General features: G+C 34.7%; 1 protein-coding gene across 13 annotated transcripts in view; it reads left to right on the forward strand.

Moving 5' to 3' along the window:
* LOC118195642 (uncharacterized) overlaps window positions 1-14,819 on the forward strand; it is a 497,554-nt gene that overhangs the window by 255,779 nt on the left and 226,956 nt on the right. For all 13 annotated transcript variants that reach the window (XM_085818127.1, XM_085818126.1, XM_085818132.1 and 10 more), the window contains one exon: window positions 9,786-9,993. In XM_085818127.1, the coding sequence (XP_085674253.1) occupies window positions 9,786-9,993 (208 nt within the window). The remainder of the gene's footprint in view (window positions 1-9,785; window positions 9,994-14,819) is intronic.

Raw genomic sequence — 14,819 nt, forward strand, 5'->3', positions numbered from 1 at the left:
AAAGTGTATGTTCTGTTGAGGAAACAGCATCAGAAAACAGCGAATGTTTTTGTCAGCATGAATGCAGAATTATTAGTAGCTCTTCCAGAAATCAAAGATTAATTTCAAAATCTTAAGTTATCTTCTGTTTTTTTTTTTTTTTTTCAAAATAAATGTTTTACAATATACAGAGTGGTCATAAAAGAACTACTTCGGTATATGAACCCATTCGGTCTTATCTGCCCAACCAATCGAAATGAAATTTCAGGCAGTGTTAATTGAAGGTATATGCTGGAAATTGTGATGATTTTAAACAATAGATCTCTCACGGTTACGGTGAAAAAATTTCGAAATTTCCGAATGGCAACACGTATTTATTTCTTGCACAAACTGTTCAGCACATTGAAAGTGCATAAAAGCCATTGGAACGATACCCTTATGGCGAATATTGCCTCGGCAAAGCATTAGCAAGGAAGAACAGTGTAAATGACCAATAAGAACACTAGATTGGAATTACAAGTTTTCATTGTGCCCATCTTTGCAGACGATAACGCATTACATGCCAGAGATTGTTGACAGCAATAACTAATGTGACATTGCAGGAGGAATCTGTATAACTTCTTGTTTTATCGCATCTTTCAATTCTGATAAATTTCGTGGATTTGATGTGTAAACCTTAGATTTCAGATAACACCCGAACCAGAAATCCATTAGAGTGAGATCGAGGGTTAGCGGTGACTACGGAACTACAAAATTATAGGAGATGACTTTATCTTCAAATATGGTACAAGTTGAAAATTTGTAATTCCAATTAAAGTCCCCCCCCCTTCTGTCTTGCTCACTGGTCCTGGTGATTGTGTGAGGTATTTCTTCCGCCTTCTTAGCATACCGCTGTCACAGTCAAGTGGCATGACACCTGTTGCCTTTTTGTTACAGAACTTTGAAAACGAATTTCGAAATTTCAGAAAACAACGACTGCATGTTTGCTATGCAGACGCGCATGCCACACATTATAAGGTATTTCTCCCGCCTTATTAGCCTGCCTTCGTTGTGTGGTGGTCTGCACGCTGGGTGCGTATTCCAGAGGTCCGTGGTTCGATTTCCGGCGAAGGCGTTGCTCATTTTTCCCTTGTCGTGCTTCCAAAATAACCTAATGTCTCTACAGTGGCGTCCGAAATAAAGGGTGGTGGGTGATGATTCTCCACTCTCCAGGATTTTGCGATTGGGTCCCCTAATCCCCAGTCGCCCTTTAAGAGAGGGAGTATATAAGGTATTTGTCCCGCCTTCTTAGCATGCCTTCGTAGTGTAGTGGTCACCACGGGCGGCGTGTATTCGAGAGGCCCGTGGTTCAAGTCCCGGTGAAGGCGTTGCTCATTTTTTATCTCTCTTGCTTCCGAAATAACCTAATGTATCTACAGTTGGTTCTCTACAGTGCTACTATCTGCAAATGTTTTACGCTTGCAATTTTCGTCATACCTGTATCGTTCTAATGCCATTTATAGGTTTTCAAAGCGTTGAACTGTGTGCGCCGAGAAAAAGTGTGTATTGCTTTCGAAAATTTCATAATTTTTTGACTGCAACGGTAGCTGTGTAGAGTCATTAGGATTTTTTCTCTCTCTTTGAAGCTGAGAAACGTGAAAAAAGAGCAATGCTCTCGCCGGGACTCGAACCACGGACCTCTCGATTGCGCGCTGAGTCTGCTAACCACTACACCACGAAGGCATGCTAAGAAGGCGGGAGGAATACCTTATAACTGTAAAGCTGCGTTCCCACTGGGGTTTATCTGAGCTAACGAACACAATTGACGTAGCCAACGCATCTCCAAACCCAGTTTTTTCCCATAGGACGGCAGGTTGAATAATCTGAACTGCAGGCACAGTGGAGCTAGTCGACGCATGGAACTGACTCCGTTAGCTCAGATAAACCCCAGTGGGAACGGGCCTTAAGAGTTCTTTTGTGTTAAATCATCACAATCTCGAGTACATGACTTTAAACACTATCTGAATTTTCATTTCGAGGGTTAGGTTTAGAACTCTGCTAGGGGTTCAGAGATAGGAGGAGTTTTTTATGACCACCTTTTATTTCCTTCTCAGAATTCGGATATGGCAGAATTCGGATATTCGGCTTCTAAGAATTCGGATATTCTCAGGTGTTCGGATATGGCATTAAGTTGCACGGTCATTTATAAAGCCTGGATTTCACGTTTCATAGCAATGCATAGGATAGTGTAATACTCTCTCATAAAAAAAATCTTATGAGAAAAAACTGTCAAAAAACATGTCTAATGTTGTGCAAGAAAAATTTTTTGATAGACGTCGAGGGGGGGTACTCTTTTTATGCGCAAACAAGAAATAAAGCTTGGAACTGTTTAATATGCATAACGGAATCAAAACTTTAGCATTATGAATAAATTGCATAGAAATTACAGTTGCTAGCATACATTTACATCACAGCACACAGAACTGCATCTCAGCTACCAGCAGAATCCTTGTAACTCCCGTTTACATAAGACTTTTAGCATGGAGTCATTAGTGAACCACTTTCCTTTACGAAATAGCTCTTTTCCGGAAAGAAAGATTCTAAAGAAACTTGTGCACTTAACAGCAGACAAAAATGAACTTGTAGATGACCATAAGAGCCTTGCAGCAAAAAATAATTGAACTCGAATTTTTCTAAGGTAACCATAAGAGATAAGCGAGGGGTTCTTTTTCCGCCATCTGCTCTATGTGGCGCAAAATTTCTAACAACCACCAGTCGCAAAATACGTAACGAAAAAACAAATTTTTTGAAAACCATAAACACGTTAAAGAGCAACAAAAGGGGATGGAAAAAAAAATACATTTTGTGCGCAAAAGTGCTTTTTGTTATGCTGCGCCGAAAGCAGAATTTCAGCAAAGGTGAGTTGCAACTTTTTTTAATGTGATTTCTCGCCAGAGAAAATACTGTCTTTTCTTTCCCGAATTTTATTTCGTAACACTTAGCTATCAGAAGCACGATAAAAAGACGTTTCAGGTGTAATGTTATTAGAGCTAAATATATTTTTCTTCATTTCTTAAGATTTGTTTTTATTCTCTGCGTATACATAGGAATGAAGGAAACGGGCAAACTACAAATGATATGCTTAACAGAAGGTCATATTACATCAGCAACACCAAATTCAAGAAAATGGTGATGGCATGACTATGTAACATGAAAACAACACTACGCAGGTGCGCTTTTTAACAGTGTCATATAATGTTTTAACAGTGTCATATAATGCTTTAACAGTGTCCTACATACTTCTGTTCTTTAGCTTGAACATTTTTATTTTGAACATTTAAAAGGAACATAAAGTTAATCCAAGATTCAAGATATTTCATCTCATATGTTGTTACAGAACTTTCATATTAGAATTAATTAATTTTTACGTATATATGTTACGGTGAAACCCCGAAATCTGGAGAATGTCGACTTTCACCGGTGAATGTCAACATTCACATAGCCGCTTGGTGTACGTTCGAAATATTTTCCAAATACTCTTATTTCTTCTGACTTACACTGGTAAATGTCGTCATTCACCATGTATTAATGGTGAATATTGAACATATAAAAATATTATATTTTCTTCTCCGTCATTCAGTCGCGAAAAAACGCACTTGAGATCTAAAATAAGAACTTAAGAACGTAAGAACTTAAAACATACAGTACATTCAAAATGAGAAAGGAAAATAATAGAAGTTAAAAACCTATTAAATTATGTGATTCAAATCTTATTTATTACAACAACTTAAACTATTATGACACTATGAATTGCACAAGAGGCCCTTGCTTTTACAACTGCATTTATTTGTGGAACACTTCCTTTTGCAATGTCAGAGCGTACATATACCCCACTCCTTTCGACCTACACCAGAGCATATCTGTGATTGTCGACATACACTGGGGAGGGTCAGAATGTACAAGAATGTAATGCAATATTCGATCTTTCACCGACGTATTTGGTAAATGTTGACATTCTCCGGTGAAAGTCGACATTCTCCAATTTCGGTCTTTCACGGTAACATGTTTTATATCAAAATATTTCTTATAACTTTATTTAATGTATATGTTCAAATTTCATAGTTATAAATTTTAAATAAACATGGTCCCATTGAGTGAGCAATAAAGCTGAAAGTCTTAATGGTGGCACAGCTGCTCACCCAGTAGTCTCCTACTCTTTAGCTTATGAAATTTAAAATATGCAATGCCATAGGCATAGATAATATCATCGAAATTCCTGTCAGCAGGAAGCCTTAAAAAATGCCCTCGCGGTAATTTCAAGTCGAATCTTCCAACTGCTAGCTGAATATGTTTAACCATTATACTACACTCATGTCCATAAATTAAGGATAATGCAAAATCGGGCAAAGGAAGAGTTAGAAGCAAAACAAATTTGACTTATTTGTAAGGCTTATTTATTAAACAAAAGGTAAAGAGCAAAAAAGATGCTATATGTTTGATATTATTTAAAAAAATAGCGATTTTTTCTCCCTGGAGGAAATTACAAAAAAAAAAAAATTTACAATATTTACAAAAAAACAATATTACATGGTTGGTATGAATGTTAATACATTGTATGTCTCTCAGACGATGCAATGCAGTCCGTACAATGCCTAGGCATGCTGAGTATCAAATTATCGATCTGATCTTGGGGGATATTACACCACTGAAAAAGCAATGCTCTCCGAAGTTCCGGTAGACATGTAGGAGGAGGTTGACGGGCTGCAACTCGTTGGCCAAGCATGTCCCACACGTGCTCTACTGGATTCAAGTCCGGTGAGAATGCTGGCCAGTTCATACGGGTTATATCCTCCGATTGAAGGCATTCGCTTACGAATTTTGCACTGTGAGGACGGGCGTTGTCATCCATAAACACAAATTGTGCGCCCATGGCGCCCCGAAACAAACGTACATGTTGTTCCAGAATGACGTCCCGATAGATTTGGCTTGTCATGGTTCCAATTTGAACATGCAGGTCAGTTCTGGAACCCAGAATAATTCCACCCCAAACGAGCACTCCTGCACCACCGTAACGGTGTCGTTCAATGATGTTTTCTTGGTGGTAACGGGTACCTGGAGCTCTCCATATGAAAGTACGGCGAGAATAAGATTGCAAGCTAGTAAACCTGGACTCGTCGGAAAACATCACACAAGCCCACTGTTGCGGTGCCCACAATGCATGCTTTCTATTCCTGGCTAACCGCAGGCGACAGTGAGTTGCAGTAAGTGGAACGCATCTGACAGGTCTACGAGCATTCATTCTGACAGGTCTACGAGCATGCAGACCGTGTACAGACGCTTAGGGCAGACTCAGACCTGTCTCGTCAGCTCTCTTCAGCCACTGGTACGACAATTTCAAAACAGGTCTGAGTCTGTGCTCCGCCTGTTTCTTTTGGCAGTAACTGCCAAATATCGGTCCTCATTCGGCGTTGTAACTCTGGGGCGACCTGTGCTGTAACGTCTACTCACATTACCAATCTTGGAATCGTTGCCAAAGCCTGGTGATGACACTCTGGGCAATTCCAAGTTCGCCTGATCTTCCAGTTGGGTACGCCCACATTCCAGACGGCCGATAATTCTACCACGTAAAAAATCATCCAAATGCGTCCTTTGTGTCATAACTATTCGGTTATTGCACTGAAATGCTTATAAAGCGCCTGCGAAAAATTTTAGTTCTTTGTCTGTATTCCTTATATATCACTCTCTTACACTCTTACTGGCAGGCGGTAGAATATGAAGGCCATGCCCAGTCGGCAAAATTAAATGCTATGGAATTAATGTCCACCACAAAAGTTATATTTTGCTTTGAAATAAAGAAATACAAAATAAAATAATTTATACATTTAAATTAAATTTTACGGCTGGAAAACTTCAGATTAAAATCTTTTGATATATTTTAATGGTAACTTCAAAGACTTTACGAATAATGAGTTTATTAAAAATTAATGAAGAATTTGAAAAAATCAGAAAAGTACACAGATATATCACTTCTTTTTAAATAACTGTATATTGGTATTTGAATTAAGTTAAAAAAATAGATATAGAAAGGCTTTCAGGTCCTGTGTTATGTGTATCATCCAGAGAAGAATAAGAGGGAAGGAAAGTTAATTTTATTTATAGTTTTTGAATAAAGCAAAATTTGAAATCTGCGTTCAATCAAAAACAGATTTTAAAGCACACCTGTGTTTGTTAAAAAGCTCCAAGTGATGTTTAAGTGAAAAAAAGTACATAATTAAAACTCTTGAATCTTAAAGTTAATTTTCTCAACGTATTTGATATTGTTGAAGGGGATATAAAAAGGTTTCAATTAAGAATTTCAATAGGTGTGGTTGAATATTTCAACTGGAAGACAAGTGGAGCCATGTGTGCAACACAGCATTTATACAGGGTGCTCATAAAGAGCTTCCCCTATATATATGAATCGTAGTGGTCTGCCCGCTCAAGCAATCGAAATTAAATATCAGTTATTGTTATTTAAAGGTATGCTCTCGAGATAATGATGATTTTAAACAATACTGCTGTCACGGTCACGGTTACGATTACAATGAAAAAAAAATTCGAAATTTTTCGAATGACAAAACCCACTTTTTCTTGCGGAAATTGGTCAGCGGACTGAAAAAACATAAATGGCGTTGTAACGATATAATATAGTTATTGCGAAATTAACCGGGGGCAGAGAAGAACATTGTAAAACATAGATGACAACACAAACTGTTATTGGAATAAGAAGTTTTCAGCGTGTCCGCCTTCACAGAAGATAACGCATTGCATGTGGGAGACTGTTGACAACAATGGCGAACGTAACTTTGCAGAAGGAATTTATATGAGTTCATGTTTTGTCGCATATATCGATTCTGAGAAATCTCGTGAATTTGATGTGTATTCCTTAGATTTCATTTAGCCCTTGAGCCAGAAATCCTTCGAAGTGATGTCCGGTGATTGTGGGTGGCCAGAAAACTGCAAAGTTACGGAAGATGACTATATCGTGGAACGCTGTACACGTTGAAAACTTGTCATTGTTCCTTGTAAAATGCTGTTCTTTGCAAATATTGTACACCGGCAATTTTCGTCATATGTGTATCGATGCAACGCTCTTTATGGTCTTTCAACGTGCTCATAAATTTGCACAGGAAAAAAGTGAGTTTCGCCGTTCGAAAACTTCGTAATTTTTTCGCGATAACCGTAACCGTGAGAGCCCTATACCTTCAAATAACAACATTTCTTATTTCATTTCGATTGGTTGAGCGGATAGGCTACTTAGGGTTTCTCATAATCGGAGAAGTATTTTATGATCACCTTGTATTTTAAATTTCAATGAAAATTACATTTCATTGTTTCATGTGTGTGGGTGGCAGTTGTGCTTATTTAAGTATTTTGATGATCTGTATCAAAAGCGATCTTTTCTTAGAAAACCAGGCCACAGTGTCTTCGGTTAATAAATTTTTTGGGGGGGGGGTTCTTGTCCCAGTGTTGACTCCTTTAAAAGAGGTTTCACTGTACTGCTAGAGTGTGTTGCAAAATAGCTACATTTTGAGGTAAGGTGATGTTGATGGCGAGGATGGTGGACAGAGTGGAATGAATGTTGACGAATTAAGATGTATTTGTAAGAAAGGTTTGGTTTATTTAATTACGGAAAAGCACACTAGGGCCATCTGCCTAAGGGGAGGGATGCCTTCGTGTAGGACTCTAAGGTTTGTAAGAAAGGGAAACTTATTACCGAAAACGTTTTCTTGGAATAAGTATCTAGGGCTCTTTAATCCCTTCGATTATTTAATGCTGTAATTTATCCCTTTGATACTGAAGCAAATTATGGAATTGTGTCATTAAAGAAATACGGTTTTATTTGCGACCGGTAAAAGTATATAATTCTCTGCTTTTATTTTTTTCGTAAACGTACTCTCATATGAATTAGAATATAATTTCATTGTAATATAACTCTCTTTTGTTTATAATATTTCAGTATGCTGATGTTTCATGAACAATTGTATTTTATTTTTCATTTTTAGAGAGATTCTGTTTATTTACTGTTATTTATAACTCAAAAGGACTTAATCTCAAATCGCGATTTTTCGTTGAGTCGCGTTATTTCACTTTTCATTCAACTCTGTTCCCATTCGGTGAAATGTTAAGATATTTGTCTTTCAGATTTAATTTGGCTGTTATTGATGAATAAAGTAAGCTATTTAAAAGCAATGCATGCACTTCTACGCAATACCTTTTGAATCTGATTAAGTTAAATAAAAATGCATTTATTAAATTATATTGTAGATTAGTTCGCAGCAATAATTAATCATTTATTTGTTTGCAGTTAAATTTCATTAACTTTTAATTTGCTTTTTACGAATAGAGAATGTTTGTTAAATTCAATTTTAATTCATGATATATATAATTAAAAGCATTAAATGTTTTTATGAAATTATGTTATATATTTTTTCACTTTTCAAATATACAGACGATTTGTAACGTTCCCATGTTATTGTAAGTGTATATTCCTCTTAATAGCCTATAAAATGTTTCGCTGTTCTGTCTGGACCATATCTATTGATAATCTGTAGTGATAAACCATATTAAACTGTAAAAGATTCCTTTGGGGCGAACGTTAAAATCTGAACCCTTTCAGATTTTTAAAAATTTATTTGTTTGTTTATTCTAATTTCAAGAATTTGCTCTTTCGATTGTTTCGTTTATAATGTATTATTTTATGTTAGTTGGCGAAAACTGATATTAAAAAAAAAAAAAAAAAAAACTGAAATGTTTCAGATTTTAAATTACGTCCAAAGGGGCGTTTTTTAACATTTTGTGTGTTACCTTTCTTTATTAAATATCATGTTCCTCGCACTTAAACCATAAGATCCAGTGCAACAGCAATATCGCAAAATAGTTTTAAAACGAGCCTATCTTTAGAATTTCCGATACAGAGACTCACGCGCTGGAGATAAAAATGTTTTTTCTGCACAACGTTGCCATTGCTCGCTTTGAAATCCTTGAGTTTGTTAATCAAAAATTCGTCAAAGTTTTAAAAAATAGGAAATCGATCATAAAACAAATTTCAAATTTCAAATTTGGTCTTCCACATGCTCATATTCGTTGGAGGATTACGTTATTCAAAATTCGATGACTCTATGTACCATTGTTTTATCACAATACGAGAAATATACATACATTTATGCAGATTTTTCATTATTTAATTTCTTCAAATATAATGCAGGACTCTAACATTTTGTGGCAACAGTTTGAAAAGTGAACCGATATTTATGAGTCCGACGCAAAATGCCAAAACGAAACTAATAGTCCTTCGGGATTCAAATCCCTTTGGACTATTTAAAAAAAAAAAAAAAAAAAAAAAAAAAAAAAAAAAAAGGTCATATGATTTCAGATTTTCCTGTCTTTCGTTTCCGTCCTTTTTTAAGTATTTGTCAGATTTGACGCACCGATCTATTTACGCACATTTGTCGTATTGTTTTCTGGTGGATTTTCGTCGTCAAATGGTGTACAGTTAAAAATTCTCAGCGTTAAGATTTTAATAAAATGTATGAGTCATTCAAACGTTTATTAATTTTGAGGTTAAACTGTGGTTTGTATTGTTATTAAATATAAATAACTCTGAACCGAATATTTTATATGTTACTGTCATTACCTTCTTAACCTTAAGTAAACTTGTTAATGGCGTCTGCATAAACTGAAATACCATATTAAATTGCAATACAACTTATTAAACTGAAATATTTTTATTGACTTTTAGCATATTTATATAGAATATATATTTAAAAGAAAATATTTTTTTCTAGCTCCCAAACCAAATGAATCTAGTCCAAGGTTACAAAACGACACTGGACTGCCCGAAGATTGCCCGAATGGTAAACAGGGTTCTGCCAATGTGTCAGAAGCTATTAAAGAGATCAAACAAGCCATCCAAATGAGCAAAAATGTTCAGCTCAAAAGTACGCATTCTGGGAGCAATTGTGAAGGACCTAACCAACCCGTTTGGGTACCTAGGTAAGTAATATTCTAGATTAAATATTTTTTTTGGCCGAGTAGATGAGATCGCTAGACGCTAGCAATTCAACGCTTTTTCAAATTCTAATGAACTTTCTGCATTGGCTGTATGTGGTTTTCGACATGTTTAAGATGGGTAAAAAGCAAATTTACCTTTGACAGATAGTTTTTATTTGTTCTCCCTGATCAATGAAAGGTGTTCTTCGGGAAGATATTCTCCACTGAATTAAATAAATAGCTCTTGTGTATATTGCCATATTCGGTTAAAAAAAAAAGTAATATGCATGCTCCGAAATTTCTAGAATTGCGACAAAAGAGTGCTTAATTTTAGGAAGTTAACATTTTGCGAAATTCCTTAAATACAGTGTGTTAATGGTAATCGAGTGATACTTTAAATATTTGAAAACCGTTATAATTCATTTATTTCGTCTTAAAGATTCTTTATAGCTACTATTGGGTTGGAGGGAAAGTTCTGTCGTATTTTAAAGAAAATATTTGAATTCATTTATAAAAAATATGTGTTTAATATTAATCAATTATATATGCTCCGTTATTTGTTACAACCTGTTGCCATCTTCCAGGTAACCTGTAAATTCCTGTTTTGTAGAAGTTCTCATCCATGGAGTTAAAATAGTCAGCAACTGCCTTAGAAACACTTTCAAAAGACTTGAATTTTTTTCCCGTTAGATAATTTTGCAGAGATCTGAACAGGTAATAATCAGAGAGTGCAATGTCAGGTGAATACGGCGGGTGACTAAGAATTTCCCATCCTAACGCATTCAGTTTTTGTAGTGTCACCACTGCAGTATGCGGGCGAGCATTATCGTGATGGAACACTATTCCTTTTCTGGACGCTAATGCTGGCCTTTTTTCTTTGATAGCTGCATTCAATTTATCCAGCTGATATCAGTACAGATCCGCGTTGATGTTTTTTCCCTGTTTCAGCAACTCGTAATACACTGGACCTTTCCTGTCCCACCACAAACAAAGCAGTACTTTTCGTTGATGGATACTTGGTTTTGGAACTGTTGCTGATGATGTTCCTGGTTTGCAGTAAGATTTTTTTCTTTTAATATTCTCGTAAAGAATCCACTTTTCATCTCCAGTAACCAGCCTGTCCAAAAACGGCTCCACATTGTGTCTAATCAGATGTGATGAACATATTCTTACACGATCAGACAAATTCTTTTCCGTTAATTCATGTGGAACCCAAACACTTTGCTTTAACACAAACCCAAGAGATTTAATGTGATCTCCAACAGTTGTATGATGAATGCCAAACTCTTCTGCAATTTCTCGACTTGTTAAATGTGGATTATTTTCCAACATGGATCGCAAAACATCATTATCGATCTTGGATGGTCGTCCAGATCGAACACTTTCTTTGAGGCTCAGGTCCCCGGAACGAAATTTGCTAAACCATCTTTGACAAGTACGAACATTTACAATATCTTTTCCAAATACAGCACATAAATTTTTACATGCAACAGATGCGTTGCTTCCTTTTTGGAATTCATATAAAATGCAGTGTCGTAAATGCACTTTATCTACCGACATGTTTTTCCCTTTAAATATTACAAGTAAATGATGAAGGGCACCTTTTATATTATACAGCAGCTAAAACAACAACAACAAAAAAAAAAAAAAAAAATCCGATTGACTCACTAGCCAGATGTTTTTTTTATTTACAAGAAAAATCGCCTGCCTATTTAAAATACGACAGAACTTTCCCTCCAACCCGATATTTACTATTTTCTAATGCCTGAAATATTAAGTAGTTTTTGAAATTTTTGCTAATGAAAGAAAATCCAATAAGAGGGAAATATTTGGCTATTTGTCAAAAATGAAGTGAGATAGTGCAGCCAAGATCGTTTAGGCTAAATCAGGAGTACCGTAATTATCATCTCTGTCATTTCTTAAGTTCCCATATTTGTTGTTGAGGTGATTAACGCTCATACGCAGTCTTGTATTAAATTGCACATTATTGGGAAACTTTCCACCAACGTAGAATTTTTCAAAGGTTACCTCCACGCCATCCTGAAAAACTTTTATGCTACTGCCTCATAGAAGAAAATTTTATTAGAAGTTATCATTCAAATAAATTTATACTCTTAAAATCTGCGCGTCTGTTTGTTTATTTGTAACGTCATCTCCTCCGGTTGGGGAGTTGAGTTTCGAGAGAGGTGAACCCAGATTACAAAAATTCGTGGGAAATAATTCCGACCATTCTCATCTTCGTACGACTTAATCAGTCGAAATAAAAAACTCTGAAAACGCTAATTTTCGCATTCTGCAAGTTTTTTTTTTTTTTTTTTTTTTTCCCCGCTGAACTTAATTGCTGTTCAGCGCATGGAGGTAGGAAAGGGAGGAGGGGCCATTCCGCGCTAGAAGTGAAGCACTGCTTTGAAGCTTCGGTCACCACACGGGGTGTTCTTTGTTTACATTCAGAAGCTCGCTTGATATGATTCTGATAGTATTTCGACACACGACAGTTCCATAGAAATCGAAAAAGAGACACTCTCGCATGACAGAAACATTCATAGTGTGATGGATAATAGCAATTTGTAGTAGTTTACTGACATTTACTCAAAAAACACATCTTGGTTATTTTTCGATAACTAACAACAGCGATTTTGAGTATGAATTTGTTTTATAAAATTCTAAGCTGTTGCACTACAAAAATATAGATTTTAAGAAAATTGCTAAAAGAGATCTGCCAAAATTTATTTTCTAGAAGATTTGAAAAGTTTGAAACTTGATGGCTAAATGTAAATATAAAATTATGTATGTTAAAATATTTGTAATTAGGCACGTAGGTCAGATTAAGTTTTTATTAAATAGAGTAACGCATGCAAGGGCTCTCTGCCTAAAGAGAGAGATGCCATCGTGGAGGAATTTTGAAGAAAAACTGACCTTTGAGTGGGTATTAAAAATAATACTTATAATTTTCTTTCAAATTATATTCATATATATTTTTTATGCAAAACTTTCGGGTGTATGCTAAATTAGTGTAAATTACTTTAATTTATAATGATTATAAATGTTATCTAAATATATAATAACTTTAATATTGAATTGTAAACATAAATTGAAATCCTGTTGACAAATACGTTATAAAACTATTTAAGCAAGAATTGTTCGTATTGGAAAGCAATCTGTTAAAAGGTATTGTAAAGCAAATGCTATGAGATGCGCACTTAAGAACGTAATAAAGAGTTTTGGAATATGTATTGTTGAAATGAAGGGTATAAAAAAAATCTGATAAGTATAATTAAAAGAATTATTCCCTTTACATTTTATAATAACTCAGTTACAAGTTTTAAATAATACTTAAAAAAAAAAAAAAAAACTTATTTTATTCCCTTTCAGAAATGTTCAGAGAAAGTCAAATACTATTTAATACCTATTTAATTATTAGGAATTAGCGAAATACTTATTTAAAGTATTTCGCTAATTCCTAATAATTCTCTAATTTAAAATGAACCGAATAGAGCATTCGATTTAAAAGAAGCCAAAAAATCATGTCATATTTAAGAAAGTATTTTAGAAATAGAAAAGAAATAATGCATAATTTTAATATTAATAATACAATAAACTTTGATCTTAATTTTTGTACCTTAACGGAATAAAATCGAATTACCTTAATTTTTTTTTCTAATGTAATTAACGAAAACTTGTGAAAATATTTCATTCAAATTAAACCATTCTGAGAAAACTGTCCTGTGAAAAGTATAGCATTTAATTCCGTTCAGAATGAAATGTTGTTTAAAAATATGTTGTTTTCACATACTTAGGACTCTGAAGTGTTGTAGAAAAAGAAAATATATACATTTATATGTATATTTGCGACGTAATTACAAAATATTTACACCCGAACGCGTCAAATCCCATAGAACTCAATGGTAAATGACCCAAAGTTTGGGTCACCACGTAGGGATCGCCGGTGCTTCAGAGCAGGGTACGGAGAAACTTGTTTAGGGCGACTCCATCTTACTTCCTACCTCCATGGTTCGGTGGGGTGCATCGAAGTGCGTACGAGGTGGAATTTTAAAACTGCCATCCGTCTTTTCTAAAAAAAGGTACACAGCGCCATCCCCTCCCGCCAAAAAAAAAAAAAAAAAAAAAAAAAAAAGGACAGTTCTATATCTCACCTTCTAATGGGTTGATTGACGAAATTCAAACTGCGTTTTCGATGTCTCGAAAGCGCAATTTAATATATATATATATATATATATATATATAGATTTATATATAGCTTTGTTCTAATGTAGGTATTTTGACACAAAAATCGGGACTTTTTCTATAATAACAAACCAATTTTTTTCCGTATTTCGATCCTACGACTCAAATTATGCCTAGATACTAAATTTTGTAATTTTTAGTGAGAAATTTAAAAATTTATCTTGGCGAATTTTTTTCAGTTTGTGCCAAGAATCATTCATTTGGCGAACTTCTTAATTTATAGCAACCTATTTTCCTTTCCTTTAATGACCACGAGCGGATAAAAAGTCATCGTTCCTACTTTCAAATAATTTTAACAAAGTGCGTAAACCACATTCTCGTTATTATCGCTTATAATAAATACGCCAAATTTCAAAATGTGAATTGGCGTATATCTTAGGAAATGTTGAATAAAAAACCCTCATTTTTTGTTGGTATGCTTAGAAATACATCTACTTTAAAATGATAGCAAAACTTTTATAGCTTATAATTCAAATTTTTTTTCGAAAAATTCCTAAAAAATTATTTTAATATACAAATTTTAAAAATAAGTCATAAAAATAGGCAAATTTTATTTGGAACGAACCTAAATATCGAAATATGAA

Source organism: Stegodyphus dumicola, chromosome 6, assembly GCF_044657685.1.
Source record: "Stegodyphus dumicola isolate Sdum_Otavi_A_Nest chromosome 6, ASM4465768v1".
NCBI classification, from domain to species: domain Eukaryota; kingdom Metazoa; phylum Arthropoda; class Arachnida; order Araneae; family Eresidae; genus Stegodyphus; species Stegodyphus dumicola.